Source organism: Toxotes jaculatrix, chromosome 6 (genome assembly GCF_017976425.1).
Source record: "Toxotes jaculatrix isolate fToxJac2 chromosome 6, fToxJac2.pri, whole genome shotgun sequence".
NCBI lineage: Eukaryota > Metazoa > Chordata > Actinopteri > Toxotidae > Toxotes > Toxotes jaculatrix.
Genome location: NC_054399.1, coordinates 17,343,086 through 17,359,417, shown reverse-complemented (window position 1 = coordinate 17,359,417; position 16,332 = coordinate 17,343,086). Strand labels below are relative to the sequence as shown.

Sequence of the window (16,332 nt, the reverse complement as noted above, 5' to 3'; positions counted from 1 at the left end):
TCAAGCTCCCAGGCCTCTGGTAGAAGACCTGAGCTCCAAGAAAAAAGACAGACCGCAGGAGCTTTTTTTTTTTTTAATTCCTCATTGCCATATAATGCCTCATTGCTTAATTCCTCACTACACTTCAGGAGGAAGTCTATTCAATGTCGAGGCATGATTAAAGGTTTCAGTTGTTGTAGTAGTTTTTTTTTTCATTCATTGAATCAGTGAACTTCTTAGAAATTTGTATTTACATGAAGTGACTCTCATGCTAGGGAGAATTTCTTTAGTCATCAAAGCCCTTTTTCCTCATTTGCATTTACTTTACCATCTAAAGATCATATTTCCTGTACGTGACAGTGGATGAATCTCATCTGAGCCCATTATCAGTTGTTGAGATATCAGGGAAAATAGGTGAGGCGCAGGGGAAAGCTTTCAACTACTGATGATCTGATTTTCAAAGAATGATAATGCTCTGTTTAGGCATGTTTGTGTAGGAACAGAAAATAATTTCGGGTGCATTTCTCGATGCAAATTATGACACAGTCAAAAGTATGACCACTTAGAATACTATTGCAAATTGGCACAAAACTGGATATTCTCTGTGTGGCAATACTTTATCAGCACTTCCCAAGAAGAACTATGGTAAGACCCCAAAATAATATATGCTTACGCTGAAGTGACAAAACCTTCTAGCAGTCATAGTAGTCAGGATGGGAGCAAGTCATTTTTGTACTTCAACCTAACCAAACCTTGACCATGACTTGGTTGTTGTGCTTTGTTCACTAAAAAAATATTTGCCCCTGAACAAAAGGTAGTAACTACATATACCATCACAACATAATCGGTAAAACATTTTAGTGACATACAAAGTTTAACTGAAAAATGAAAATTTTAAGTCAACACTGTCTGTGAAATGGAAACTGGTGTCTGTGTGGTCATCAGCTACCATGATGCTGTCATGATGCAGGTCGCTGGCCTGATTTGACCTGATTTGATGCCCTCAGACTACTACCCCTTCCCCAACAGGAAGAGGGACCTCAGTGGTTGCCATTTTGACAGTGATGATAATGTCATTGCTGAATGTGGACCACTTTCTGGATGCCCAAGATGCCAGTTCCAACAAAGAAGTTATCCGTATACCTCAGGCTCACTGGATTAAGCATGTCATTGTCTGAAGGACTATGTTGAAAATTAAATGTACTAGAGTTTCTAAAATCCACTCCTTCTACCATAGCCCACAAACTTATCAATCACCACTCATAATTTGTTGATATAAGTCAGGCTACATCGGCACCATCTGAACCACTGATACTGGAATAATGTAATCTTTCTGAAGATATGTCAAACCACACCTCAGGGGCCAATTTTTCACTTAAAGTACTCACCATCACAAATTACTTTTGTTAGGTTTGTTTCTGTTTTCTTTTTTTAGTTTAATTCCAAATGAGGTGTAAACAATATGACAAATGACAACTGGCTCAGAAATAAAAAGGCTAAGAAATATCTGCAGGAAGCTGTCTGTCTGTCTTGCTTACAAAAGAGAAACTACTCAGCAAAAAGCTTACACATTTATTTTCCTAATCTCTATGTAAACTGTTTTTCTCCCTAGGAAATTAAAAGTTTAGATTAACTCCATAGAAGCTGAACAAGTGCTGGCTTATTATGGTTAAATTACAATTATAAACCTGTTTGACGGTATTTCTCCATTGCTGAAAATTTTCAGCATTACATACTTTTAGTGTGGTTACAGTGAAGTATTCTTGGCAGACATGTCATGTTTGTCACTGCACAGATACTAATTCAGTTTCTTACTCCAGAAATCTGTCACAGCGACGTTACTTGTGACCTTACACATGTAGAAACTGTTGCCAAACTTTCCATGACGTGTAATCTTTGCACTGTGTTGTCACAACATGTGAGGTGACAGGTAAGGCAAATAACTCTCTGCTCAATGCTTGTCACCTGTGCAAAAATACACTTTCTTGCCTTAGGCTGTGATAGATGTGTCCACTTTGTCATACTGATGTTTAAATGTAGTTCACAGAGGGCTGCCGGTTAACAGAAGCCCGTCATGTAAGTATGTCTTTAGATTATAGAAGATAATGGCATGACAACGTCACAGTGTATTATACCTGTAACAGTGCACAATGTTGCAAACAAAAACAAAGATATTTTGGGATAATATAGTTCAGAGTTTGAATTTTGTTGTGTAACACGTATATAAAATTGGCTTTGATATTTAACATTGTAATATTACATTTGCTGAAGTTATATATGATTCAAATTATGTTTTACATACTGTAAAATGTATAGACCCACATGACGCTGTGATGATTTTCCAAAGTTTTGGATACACATGGTGCATAAGTGAATATTTACAGCAGCAGCACAGTGTGTGTGGTATAGACTCAAAATAAACAATGGTGCTCTTTGGCACAGAGGGAGAAACTGTATCAGGCTTTAGCTACACAGATGATGCTTGTTAGTAGCACCAATTAAATGTTGGTGCAATGATGCAATTTTTTGGTGCAATGATGTTTGAAGTTTGAAAATAAGAAAAATACTGAACATAGCAACCCTGTCTCGTAGAAATGATGTTCACCTACAACTGAACGCTTTTCCCAGTTACAGTGGTGGTGGCAACATAATCACCGACTGGATTATACAACAGGGTTTTCAAGTGTAACCGTCACCAGCTGTACCATAATACAAAGCGCACAACTGTCACACCAAAGACCACACTTCAGTCTGTTGTAGGGCAAATTAGGTGTATATAAACGTAATCTCTGGGAGGCAGGGTTGAATATTGCCATTCAAGTACAATCTTTTTCTTAACTGCTATAAATAGTATGTGATTTCAAGCAATGGGACAATTATGTAATTCTTAATTCATGTGTTTGCTTATTTACAGTGGATGAATCATCAGAGGCTAGAGGCTGCACGTAAACACATTTAGTCTGAAGAGGGAGTCTGTTGGTGAGTAGGTGAAGGGAGAAGTGTGAGACAAGTGGAAGAGGTGTGGTGGGCAGTGTAGCACAAGTAACCTACTTGAGAAAGGACAACTGGTTTTATCCAGAATTCAACACACTCACCTAAAACAATGAAAAGGTATCTTAAACACACTCATGTAGGAATACATTTGGAAACGTTTCTGTATTTTTTTATTTGTTTTAACATATTAACCTGGCTGGAAGCACACTCCACTTGGCAGCAACAAAAACAAGAAAACTCAGTGGTTGTTTTAAGTGTTCCTAATGCTTTTTAGAGCACTAAAGAGTGAAGCCTAAAGCATAAGATCTAATAACTATTCTCAGAATCATCAAAAAACTTTTCTCAAAATTGCAATGCAGTGACGTGTGGTCCACTGTCACAGCTTGCAGCGGATCTATGAAAACCACATGACTGACAGAGATCCTGTCAGTGAACACGTTGCTGGTTTGAGCTGGTCTAAGCCATTCTGAGGTGTTGTCATTGTAATATTCACTGAGTCACATCATATCATATCACATAGGTTGTAACCAAGGAAGTCTTTGCTATGTGTGGTTACTGTATTTCCAAAGCATGGACGTACTCATGTCTAATGATCCGAAGACTTCTGAAACCATATTTAGTTTTTATTAATCATGATTTAAACTACTGAGATGCTTTATATGTGATCATTTTAAACTCAGAACACAAAACACTTTAGTCTTGCCAGTTTGTATATGTTGTATGTTATGTTGTACTTTAGTTATATTTTATGCTTCATATTGTATGTACAATTATCCTACATTTTCATATCTCATCTTTTCTTATCTACCCTACTTTAAACACTTTATACCAAAAGTCCTCCAATCTAAACAACCATACCCTCTGATTTGATCCACAGGAGTGTCTATTAAAAATCACTGTTGAAAAAGAAAGAAATAACCTTTTTATGATGTACTATTGCTGTTGTAAAGCTTTTGGGTGGGTTTAGGAAAACATTATGGCATGAGTTAAAATAAGCACTTTATAAAAGTTAGAGGACATTTGCTGTCGTGTTTACAATAATAAACACACAGTTTAGGATATGTTATGGTATTAGTTGTTATGGTTAAAATAAGCAACACTGATTTTCAGGTTGAAACAGGAAATGAACAGCAGTCTTCGGAATTAAAGTCCAATATTTTTGTCAACCCATTCATAAACATACAGTGTGTTAGATTAAAAAACAAACTATGGGTTGCAATAATCTGCTTGCAACAACCAATGACATCAGTGACACATCTTGAGATAAGATTGTGATGCTTATAATATGTAATTTATATATATTCATATATTTATAGTTATATATTAATATATCACATAGTTTATTAATGATAAAAAATTCCAGCACCATGCAGAGACTGGGAATGACTACTGTAAATCCTCCCATCATCACCTTCTCATAGATTTACTGCATGTTGCCCGCTGACTGACCGTGATTTCCTCTGGCTTGCTCTGTACTCCTTCAGCTCCACCCAGTGGCAGGCTGGATAACACATTAAAGTGTGTGTGTCACTTTTTCCCTAGGAGCTTGAGGGAACCCCCCCCCCATCCACCCCCGCCCCTCCCACCCCTCTGTAAAACAGAAACACAAACATAACTACATGAGTAATGTTTGTGATAGTATTGTGGGTCTTGATAGTAGTGACAGTGGCAAGCTGGTTCGTCACTCCTTCCCTCCCTCTCTTACGTACAACGTGCTGGACAGCTCAGGAGTTGCGCAACAGACCTAAAACACACACACACACACACACAGTGAATCAGTGGTCTGTAGAGATATTTTACCTCTAAACCACAGAGTTTTTTTTAACAATGAAATCTGCCTGTCTTCCAGTTTTCTCTGAGTTTCTCATATTTCTCAATGCCATGAATGATGGTGATGAAGATGATGATGAATTTGAAGATGACAACAAGGGAAAGTTACTGAACATTTACATTTGAGAAGCTGGTGCTTGTGATTTTTTTGGCTCTTTTGCTTTATATACAGACAAAGATTTTCTTCATCACTTATAGGCTATTGGCTGTTCAGCACCATATTAACACAGAATTCTGAGAGCTTGATGCTGAATCCTGGAACACATTGTTGCTCTTTCAAAATCACCCCGCTGCCCTTCGGACAACAGTAATAGACTTCAAAGACATATCAGATCAAGCCCCAGATCACGTCCAGCCTTGTTGTAAGACCTCAAGACCTTCACTGCAGAAATAGCTGTGGATAACTTGAGCTCTCTTAGTTTGTGCAAGTCATTTAAATGCAGTTTCAGTGATAATTTAACTGGAAATATAATTAATTTGTGCATAAATGATAGTGTGCAGTGACATGATTAAAGTTTCCCCCATATGCATGAGTAGAAGACAATGGAAAATAAATTAATGCCTAGAAAGGGCAAGAGCAATTTTGCTTCACAAAAGTGGCACATTTATTTCTTATGAAAGGACATTTGTGTTGTTATGGTCTTTGTCATTTTGCCTTCACTTTGAATGCAGGACCTTGGTGCCATTTCACATGCAGGGAGAGCATTTAGGAAAGGAAAAGTTGTACCCACAATGAATCACAGATGAGACAAAAGGTTATTTTCTAATTTTCTCCATAAGATCATAACAAGTGCCCTTGCATTTCCAGTGCTCACATGCAGACACTGAGGCAGACACATACGCATTAGAAAAACATCATTTTCTGTGTGCAAAACCATTTGGGTCCTTCAGGGTGTTGATTCACTTTCATCTCCATTTCCTGTATCGGCTCATCCATTTTACATTCTTCTCAGTCTATCACCATTTCCATCTGTTTGCTTCAAACAGTTAACATGCATTTGTTGCTTTAGGCAGTGCTGGGTTCCTGTAGTTCATCAGAGTTTTAAAGGGTCGATCCACCTCATATTCTAGTTTGCTTCTAGTTTTATCAAGTGATATAGATAAGAAGTAGGTTTTGGGATTTCCATATCTGAGATTTTTTGCACCAGCCCAATACAATGGACGTGAAAAGAATTTTACTAGTGCTGCTCTGAATATCAAAAAATAACATTTAGAGGATTCAACAGTAAGTTACTGTATCAGACATAATGAGCCAATTACTTTAGCTAATTCACAGACCGCACTGAGAACAGTTTTCACCAAACTACTTTCTAACAAAATCCCACTAAAACTGTTCTGTGTATTCTGTGGATTATCCAGAATAGAGATACTGTTGTTGGACAGAAATGTTTCATTAATCAGGGGTTTCAAACTATGGGCCAGAAAGCAATATCCTAAGCCTTCCACTAAGATCACAATTTATTTTTTATTATTGTTACATCTGAAGCACAAATAATTTTTGATCTGGTTTATGAAATGTCACAGAATGATGAAAAATGGCAGAAATGGCACAATGTCCTATCACTTGCCAGTGCCTGCTGGAAGGAAAGGAAAGATGGGGAAAGAGACATCTTTCCCCATCTAAACTTATTAAATGTATTTTATCAGAGAAACAAGTGTACTAAAGCACTGATGTGGAGAAAGCCGCTGGCGTAGACCTCGGAGCTCTGCCAGTTTTTGCACTTGTGTAAAAGTGGATGTGGAAAATTTGATAGTTCAGTAATTTGGACTAAGACTGAACAAGAAAAAACAGGCTTCTGTAGCAGACATGACTTAGTAGTGTCATGCGACAGTCACCTCATTCCAACGTCATTTGTGTTTGTTTGCTCAACATGAATTCATAAAATCATTACTCAGCCAGCTGAGGCAATGTGAGATGATGGGATGTCTTCCTCATTGCCAAAGTATAACCTCTGCCTCACAGAACTGGAAGTGAAACCCCCTGAGTCAGAGCAGCTGGAATTTGCTGGCAGTGGGCCTCAAATAAAGCAAGACTGGACTTTCAGACAGACTCTCATAGCACTATAACAGCCTACAGCTGTCATAATATTGGAAGACTCAGTTCCTGTTCACAAGGGTGATTAAAATGTAAGAAGGAAAACCACATCTAGGTCAGAGCCTGGCTAGAGGAAAATTACAGAACCGTAAATGCTTTCCTTTTTAAAAACCAAAACACATCATGTTTGTCATTGAATGTGGAAAGGTGTAGTGTGCTTGAGTATTAGAGAGAGGGATAAACAAAAGGGCAACTATGAGCACTTGAAAGGAGTTTCTAAAGAAAGTGCTCTTAATTATGGTGAATGCATTTATCAGGAGTAAATGTCAAAATAAATAGGCTGTGGAAGCAGTGGTTTCTTCTTTTAGCATCAAGATTCAGCAGTTACCATCAAACCACAACATGTAAGAAAAAAAAAAAACCTGTTAAATAAATAAATTTGTTCAATCCAAACAAAGTTTGTGACACCTTGTACTTGACATTGGAAGGAAATTCCACCGTCAGGAGCAAAATGACATTGTGCCCCATATGACAGGTGTGTGATAAGACTGACTTGAACAACGGGCTACTTTACCTGCTACCATTATTAAGTCAATGATTAAAACTCTTGGGGGAAAGCCATTGCCTAATTTAGCTGCTCCCAACACCATCAGCTTTCAGCTTATCTAAGGAATGCACACATGATTGAGTCACCTGGAGAATATGAGACTCACCTATTGTGCCTAAGAGTAGAGCACTTGGGCGCGACAGTGAAGATATATGATGTAAAACACGTCTTCCCGCATGTGCAGCACAGTAGTAGGAGATTTACATTCCACATTGGATTGTTGATCTTCATCTGTGTGATTGATCTGAGCTTTCTATATAAAACCATATTACTCAGAAGGCTCAGTCTGAATACATGGAAAGCAGTGACTAGTTGTAATTGCAGGCTCTCTGAAAGAAGGTAACTCTATACTTTACGTTCCACATATAAGTACGTCATAGAGCATGCAGTTCACATGAGAAAAACCACACTGTGCTTCTACAGACAGAAGATAATGAGCGCGCACACACACACACACACACATACTTATCTGCAACTATGTCATTCACTGTAAGTTTCTCATGGTCCCTGATATCCTTTTACTAACCCTCCTGAATGCAAGTCAGATTTTAGGACATAAATACTTATTACGTGCCATTTATTTTTCAGTTTATGGTCATTTGCTGTACTCACTATACACTGTGTTGGGGGAACATAGTGGTGGACGTAAATGTGTGTTTGTAAACCAAACAGAGACATACTGGTGTTGGAGGTCTGCAAGTCCAACCGTTCTTTTCTTCGCCTTCCATTTTACAAGGAAGGGAGGAGCCCTTTCCTTTTTCTTTCTTTCCTTAGTTGTGTTAAGTTTTTGAATGGCTAAGTGAACCAAATAAACAATAAACCAAATTAAGAAAAAAAAGTGAAAAAAAAGAAAGAAAAACTTGTATCCATGTTGTATCCAGTGAAAAATAAAAAACCCAAGGTTGTATATTTAGGGCACAGGACAAATAACACAAGGATAAATAAGATGATGTGATACATAACAATATAACAATATCAATAATATTCATGTGGAGTTGTACATGTGTTGATTCATGAATCATGAAGAATAAAAATGTTGTGGTTAAAAGGAGTGGAATAGACCAACTTAATAGAATGTATTAATGTAGAATGTATTAAAAATTATTAATTTATAGGAGTAAATAAATAGATAGTAAAGTAAAAATAAATAATTAATGAGATATACTGTGTGATATATGAGTAGCAATATAAGTCCTATAGGTCAGGGGCAGGCAAACATCGGCCCTGGGCCAAATCTGGCCAAGCATCAAAAACATTTGGATCTCCAGCAAACAACGTTTTACTTTTATAGCTTGCATCCAAATTTTAAATGATTTCTCATACATCTATTGTAGGTAACAATGCACACACACAAATAAATCCCAAAAAATAAGATCTTGTAGTGTCTAATAATACTCGATAATTTGCTTTTCAAACACAAACATGGCAATTTAACAGAAATAGCAGATGGATGGATGTTTTTTTTCTAAGGCAACAACAACATTAACGACAGCACTTTCACTCAACCATAAATGAAGCCAGCTGCAACATATATTAGATGCCTGTCACAGTTATGCATTCATTCCCTGCCAGCCTTTGCCATTTCCACTGTCTCATATTTTCAGATCCAATCACTCCCACCTGCACTGCAGTAACTCCAGCCCTTTCCAGTCACCTGATTCCCCCACGCCCATCTGCTCACCTGTTCCCCATTCCCTAATCCCCTTCTCTAGTCAGATTGTCTGTTGTGCCATCTCAGCCATTTTTTTGTATCTTCCTGTTTTTGCTACCAGTTTTTTGTCTCCTAATTGTTGACCTCATGCTTGTTTTTGGATTGCACCTTTTGCCTTTTTGCCTGGTGTTCCTGCTTGTTACCATGCACTGTCTGCTGTCTGCCAGACTGCACCCCTCGCCAAACCCGTACCTGCCCTTGCCTGCATTGCCTTTTAATGAAGGTGAACTGTTTGAACTTTTTATCTGTGTCTCTGAGTCACGCTTTTGAGTCCTGTGGGTTAAGAGCCTTGACAAATACTTACATTTCCCCTACAGCTATAACACTGGCTTCCCATTGAACAATGCTGAGAACACTGGCCTCTGTGTTCAGTGTTAATGCAAAGATTTGTAACAAATGGGAAACATAATGAAAACTACTATAGTCTGAAGTGTCAGTCATTGTCCAGCATTTGGACTATTCACCCTGTAACTTTCTTGTACACAAATTCATCATTTGTACAAACTTTCATTAAACTATATTTCTTTGCAAAGCAGCTCTTTCTCAAATTGAATCGAAGGCAACTGGTTGCCTTCGATTCAATTTGAGAAAGAGATTACAATGACCTGGATGAATGAGAACATTCACAGACATTTTGCAAAGCAGCATAGTTATGTTACAGTACATGGAAAAACCAAATCATGAAGGCAGAATGACGACCTCTAGTGTTTTAAAAAGGTGTAAGAGTTGACCTGATGTCACCCTGTCATCCAGCCAAGCAACTTGATCCAATGATCCCTTGTCATGTGATGGGGTGACTGATTGGCGCACAGATACACAGTGCTGTGCAACCATAAAGACAGTGAAATGCCTCTCCCGTGCAAGTGTTCACCTATTTCTCCTATGCTTTAAAGTTTTAAGGAATATTTCCTCTTAGAAAGATTACTCTTTGCCATAATCCAGTGTAGATGTGGGCCTGCATGTACTTTTATTTGTCATATTAGAATGTGATTTTTGGCTCAACAAATAGTTAAAAATACATCAGTTCATTGCTCTTGAACATGTGAGTTCAGTCATTTTTCTTCAAGAAACACATTTTTAAATGTGCAGTTACAATTAGGAAAAAAACTTTTCTTTAGATAGATAGATAGATAGATAGATAGATAGATAGATAGATAGATAGATAGATAGATAGATAACGAGGCTAAAATTGGACTCTAAGTTGTTGCTGACATTTTTAGAACAGATGGTGCTAAATAATCTGCTGAATTCCATTTTAAGTAACCTGTGCTTATTGAGAGACTGAGAATAATGAAACCCCACCTGACATGCATACTCTGTGTGCCTGAATAAAAAAGTCCACTAATCCTTTAAGCCAATAAATGCAGGACGCGGACACAGAGACGAAGGACAGAAGTCAAACACAGTTGCATGAGCTGTACCAGAAAATATTGAGTGGGTGTGGAGCTCATTATTTGCACTGCTGTGATTTAGCACACAACTGAAGTTTGCAATGAGGTGTGCAGGGAAAGACAAAGAATTCGGAGTGACTGAGGTGTTTCTTGTGACATTGCAGTTTATAGGGATACACCAACTCAAATTTAGTAGATGAATACATGTTGTTCAAAGTGAAACTTTAGGAATTTCTACTATTAATGCCCACTGTCACAGTACATTCCTCTGGTTACCTGCTTTATGGATAGTCCTCCATGTGCGTAATGAATCACCCGACTTTGATGTTAAAGAAGATGTTAAAGTTTACTACTATTTGAATATTTCCATTTTATTTTCTTCTTCTAGTCAACCACACTCCAAAGAGGGAATATTGTCCTCAATACCCCACTGCATTTATTTTATGAATTTCAGACTCACAAAAGCACTTTTTACGTCTTTGTGTACATACAGTGTCTACACCCAACTTTGAAGCTGTTTGTGAAAGGGAAAATCATAGTATAAGAAGTGAGAAGAGGCTACAGTGTGATTTTTGTGTCGAAAATAATCAAGAGGCACATGATTATCCATCACTAGACAGTCCCCACCCGTAGCTAGGGGTGTTTTGTGTTTTGAAAGATTCCCATCATGTGTTTATTTTCGTGTGAAGCTCTATGCCTGGAAGAACTTTGAATTCCAGACAAGATCATCTTATTTGAAAGTTCATTTCAGGGGGATATAGTGCCCTTCCTTAAGTTAACCCTTAACATGCTGCTTATGATAGTGACATGCAACACAATAGCCCTTGTGTATTGCTTTTGAATAGATGCGGTTCTTCGACTGCCCAATCAAGTGATTTATTAGGTTTCCGGTTTAGAAAAAAAAAAAAGAAAGAAACTTTCCAATGATTTGAAAAAAAAAGAACTGTTCTGTTTCTCCTCTCTCTCTTGCTCTTTTTATCTTTCTCTCTCACTCTTCATTGTGTGTAGTCAGGCCTCTATCAAGTAGAGGCTTCTAATTCCTGAAGTAAAATCCTCTTAGGATCTGTGCTCTATTTCTGTTTGGTCTATAGGGTCTTTTTTGAAATCTCCATTAGACCAACCTCATTGGCTGGAAATGACACACGCATGCACACAAAAACACACACCATCCAGCAACAGATAGATCAGTGAAGTGATCAAGTGTCGACCAGAGCAAAGTTAGCCACTGACACAAAGAAGGACTTCACTGTGACTGTGGCTGTGGGAGGTAAGAAAAACTACATTGACTTCTATTGTTTTCTGAAGATTATGGAGTGAATTCAGATGAAAACTGTGTAGAAATGTATAGAAAAACCAGACATCTAGTTTTGAATGGCTACAATGGGAGATAAGTTGTTTCGTCTACACATTTTTGCACACATCTGAGACTGATTTTGTGGGCCATCTTGAGTTTCCATTTGTATAATTTCATTTAAATTATTAACAACATTAAGTATGACATTTTTTGGAAAATGTTACCAATTCGGATTTCTTTCTTTCTTGTTTAAAAACAAAGGTTTCTGCAGAGAATAAGAACAAAGAATTCTTTCTTTTGGTACTGAATTTAGTCATGGGTCTGTGTCTAATTGAAAGTCAGCTGTTTACAAGAGTTTATTGTTTGTCTCTTGGTCACACAGACATTTTAAGGAACTGAAACATTAATACATGGCTTTATTTGCTCATAGTAGAACTACTGGGGAAATCTCCACTTATGGATTTGGAGGTTAGAGGGGTGGCCACAAGATCATCAGACCATATCAGCATTGTGAGACTAGACTAACTGATACACTGGGGATAGGCCATCTAATCCAATTTGGCCCTGCACAAGTCACACTATCTACTGTTCCGAACTGCGACAAAGACAGACATAGAAAGATATACAAAGAAGTATGAGACCAAAATTAACTGCATCTAATGCAAATATGCTGAACAGTTTCTGTACACAAGTATACATAAAAATGATTATAATTTCTGTGCAGATGAAATCCCACATCATAGCACAGAAACCATTACTATATTTATATTTATTCATCTATTATGTCTGTTTTGTCTCTTTTAATGTAGCTTTAACAGTTATGACAATATCCAAAATAAATGTATCACTATAGTCAAAATTATTATTATTATTGCATTTATTGGTGTTGGTGTATGATTTGGTTTTCATGTTTCATGAGTTCAGTTGTCAGTTTTTCCACCATAAAACAGTGACCCTGAGGGCTAACAGCAAGCAAGACCGATCTGTAGCAGTGCAGTAATCCTCTTAGAACTGCATTAATTTAATTAAATATCATGGGATTCGCTTGGTGTCCAGTGGCTCTGTCACAGTGCAAAGATTTTAAATCTGTAGCTATACAATTGCCTAACAGAGAACAATGACAACAAACAAGTGTTCCAGGTCATTACCACTCAAACATTTCTTATTAATTCTTCATTCTAATATCAGCACTGCTCATCATGCACATCATATAAACAACCTCATTTAACTCATTCTTGATTTTGTGTCTCACAGGTAGCTAACCAGAAAAAATGTCTGACAGGCTTATTGACTTAGAAGAGACTGCGACCCATACAGGTGAGTAGAATCAGTGCTTTCAAATATCACACAGTGAAGTTTTTGCAAACTGGTGGTCAGATGGATCTGTCTGGGCAAACATGAACTTCAGTTACTTGTCATTAAGCAATGATTTATGCCTTCCACAGAAAATTCTTTACAAAATAGTATTTTTATGAGGACAAAAGCATTGTTCACAGAGAAGTTGGCTCTGAACAGATAACAGGAAGACCAACGCAGATGAAAGTGCAGATCTGCAGAGCTTAGGTAATTTAACTGATGCTTTAATCTTCATCTTACGTAACACCAGTGCAAATAGTGAACTTCCTTGAAGGTTGAGATGACGCTTTAATCCCTGCATTAAAACAGGACACAGTATCCACCATGAGTCATGGAGGCACATTAACATTATAACAGTGAATAAAACGGTAAAACAATGAGGAGCATATGAAAATAAAAGCCAAACATTGTAAAAAAACAAATACATAGTTACAATTCAAGAATAGGTTTTCCAATAAAAGTAAATTATAGGAGGGGAGTTGGCTACATTGGTCACCACCCATGAATAAACCATGCTGTTTGCCTTCTCCACAGGTCCAAAAGGAGTCATCAATGACTGGAGGAGATTTAAGCTGGAAAGTATGGACCAAGAGAACTTGCCACCTGCAAAAAAGGAACTGCTCAGACAGATGTCATCCCCCAACAGGCCAAAAGATGACTCCAGAGCAAACCTTAACCGCAAGGTAGAACCCAGACCTAACAGACCACAGCAAAGATGGCTGACTTTTACTTTGATGGGCAGGAAACACTCAGCACTTTTGATTCTGATCTTTCGACACAGTGCCTTATGAAACAGCTATGTTTGTGAAATGGATCTCCAGTTCAGTGCTAGTACAGAGTCATACAAAAAAAGGAAGTGTGTTGGCATTCAGAGTTTCTTCATTTCCGTTAGAAATTACAAACACTGTACCAGTCAGGATGATGACTATTGGCCTAATATCTTTTTATATTTCAGATGAGTGTCCAGGAGTATGAACTGCTTAAGGAGGAGGATGAGGGATGTCTAAAGAAATACAGACGGAAGTGTATGCAGGAGATGCATGATAAGCTCAGTTTTGGGCCCAAGTTTGAAGGTGTGCATGACCTGGACAGTGGAGAGGCCTTCCTAGAGGTCATTGAGAAGGAGCATCACAGCACAGTGGTGGTTGTCCACATCTACAAGGTTGGGGTAAAAGGTTGTGAGGAGCTCAACAACTGTCTTGACTGCCTGGCCACTGAGTACCCCACCGTAAAATTCTGCAGGATTGATGCTGTTGCATCTGGGGCTGCAGAGCGGTTCTCAGATGAAGTTTTGCCTACGCTGCTTGTATACAAGGCTGGAGAGCTTCTTGGGAACTTCCTGGCCTGCACACAGCACCTAAACGAGGAGTTCTTCGCTACTGATGTGGAGGCTTTCCTCAACAGCTATGGCCTGTTGCCAGAGAAAGAGCTGCCTGGCTTGGCAGATGAAGAGGAAAACGATGTAGAGTAAACAAAAAGTTTGGCTGCTGAGGAAGAAAGGAGGCAGTCTTGGAGTGCTGGATAGAGAGCTATGAAAGACAATTTTTAACATAAGACAAGTTAATCTTTTGGGTTTCTGCAAATAGAAAAAAAATATAACATCTTCACTAGTTCACTAGTGTTTGAGGGTTGCTCTCTTAAGGAGAAATTTTACATCCAGTCAGTGAAGAAATCTCAGTGTACCACATCTGGGAGCTCTCAAACGCAGGTGTGGGTTACAGTAAGGTGAGGAGGTGCAGCATTTATTTATAAAAATATATCACAAATCTCCTCACCATCACCCATGCAAAAGCCAAACCCGTTAACTCTAACTGCGGTGTTTTGTTTTGTAATGTTAGGAAACATTTCATGCTGTATGTACAAATTGTTAATTCATAGGGGTTTTTTTTTGTAGAATTTGATTGGATTGATCTGGACACAAGCTATTTATAAATCCAGGGTTCAAACAAAGTGGCATCCCCTAATGTGGTTGAATATTGAAACATGTATACTGAAGGTCATTAGATTTTTGCCAAAAAAACAAAAAACCTTGAAGAGATAAATAGAACAGTACCTCTCAGGTCTTAGGAGGCCAAAGCACTCTGGATGTGGAAACATTCTGTGTAAACACACCATCCGGCTATCTGGTCCAGCATAACCTACCCTTGCTTCTTAAGCCAGTGTGGTGGGAGGTGCATATTATGTCTGGAAAAATGAGCCTCTGGTATTTTGACATCATCACTAAAACATCATCAGAGGAGAGTTCATTCATTTGTGTGTATTTTTTTTATTGTGAAAGTAGGAGAAAGTCATGGAAACAGGCAGAAAGGAAAAGGTGGGTGGTTGGTTTTATTCACGTGATGTGACTCCACCAACAAGTCTTTGACTCAGCACAAAGATTGTTATCATAATCATCACTTGATTGTGCTAAGGATGGTTTCTATTTTAAACTGTGTGCTGGAATATGATTAAACATGTCCTAATACACATGTTGTCCAGAATAAAAATAATAATAAAAATGCATAAAATAGTAAATTTTGCATTGCATTTTATTGATTTACAATAGAAGGAAGTACAGTAGAAGGTCTGCTGGTTGCTCCTGTCGTTTTATGCTTCAATTTTTATACATGTTAAACAAACTAGATATAACATGTTAATCAGTGAGCTTTAAAGGTGCTGGTAGGTGGATTTTTTTTTTTTTTTTTAACTTTGGACAGAGTCAGACAAACTCCTTCCCCCTGTTTCCAGTCTTTGTGCTAAGCTAAGCTAATTAGCCACTCGCTTCATACCTGGCGTCCCCTTCCCCATCACCACCACTCTATCACTATTGTCTCAGACGAATCAGCCAAGAAGGAGGCTCCACCATCTAAATGCTCTCATTTCGCCATCGCCACCAGTGTCTAGACTCTAGAGGTGGGATTCTTACCCAACCGTCTGTCTTCACTGGAATTTTATGTGTGTTTGCATTCTTCTTCTCACACAATGCATTCAAAGCAGAAGCACCAAGGGAAGAAAACTGCAAAATTCATACATGCAGGGATACATACCATTGCAGGGGACATCCCTCTTCTCTCTTGCTGAAGCAGGTTGTCACATGTTAAGTAACCTTATCTGTTGGTCTTGTATCATAGACATGACTCCACTGCGACCTCAATG

General features: G+C 38.1%; 1 protein-coding gene across 2 annotated transcripts; it reads left to right on the top strand.

The window, feature by feature from the left end:
- Nucleotides 1-2,917: 2,917 nt before the first annotated feature.
- On the top strand, nucleotides 2,918-15,632 carry pdcb (phosducin b). Of its 2 annotated transcripts, none has more exons than XM_041040595.1 (4): nucleotides 2,918-2,958; nucleotides 13,096-13,158; nucleotides 13,732-13,880; nucleotides 14,153-15,632. In XM_041040595.1, exons 2-4 carry the CDS (start codon nucleotides 13,113-13,115, stop codon nucleotides 14,666-14,668), a joined length of 711 nt encoding a protein of 236 aa, XP_040896529.1. In that variant the 5' UTR covers nucleotides 2,918-2,958; nucleotides 13,096-13,112; the 3' UTR covers nucleotides 14,669-15,632. The 2 variants fall into 2 exon arrangements, with proteins under 2 accessions (XP_040896529.1, XP_040896528.1); XM_041040594.1 differs by lacking the exon at nucleotides 2,918-2,958 and adding an exon at nucleotides 11,685-11,814.
- The last annotated feature ends 700 nt before the right edge of the window (nucleotides 15,633-16,332 follow it).

Bases quoted from the DNA above. Each gene is read 5' to 3' on its own strand.
- pdcb (XM_041040595.1), top strand. From the start codon at position 13,113: ATGTCTGACAGGCTTATTGACTTAGAAGAGACTGCGACCCATACAG. The intron at 13,159-13,731 runs GTGAGTAGAATC...CCTTCTCCACAG, and splicing joins AGAGACTGCGACCCATACAG to GTCCAAAAGGAGTCATCAAT. The intron at 13,881-14,152 runs GTAGAACCCAGA...TTTATATTTCAG, and splicing joins GAGCAAACCTTAACCGCAAG to ATGAGTGTCCAGGAGTATGA.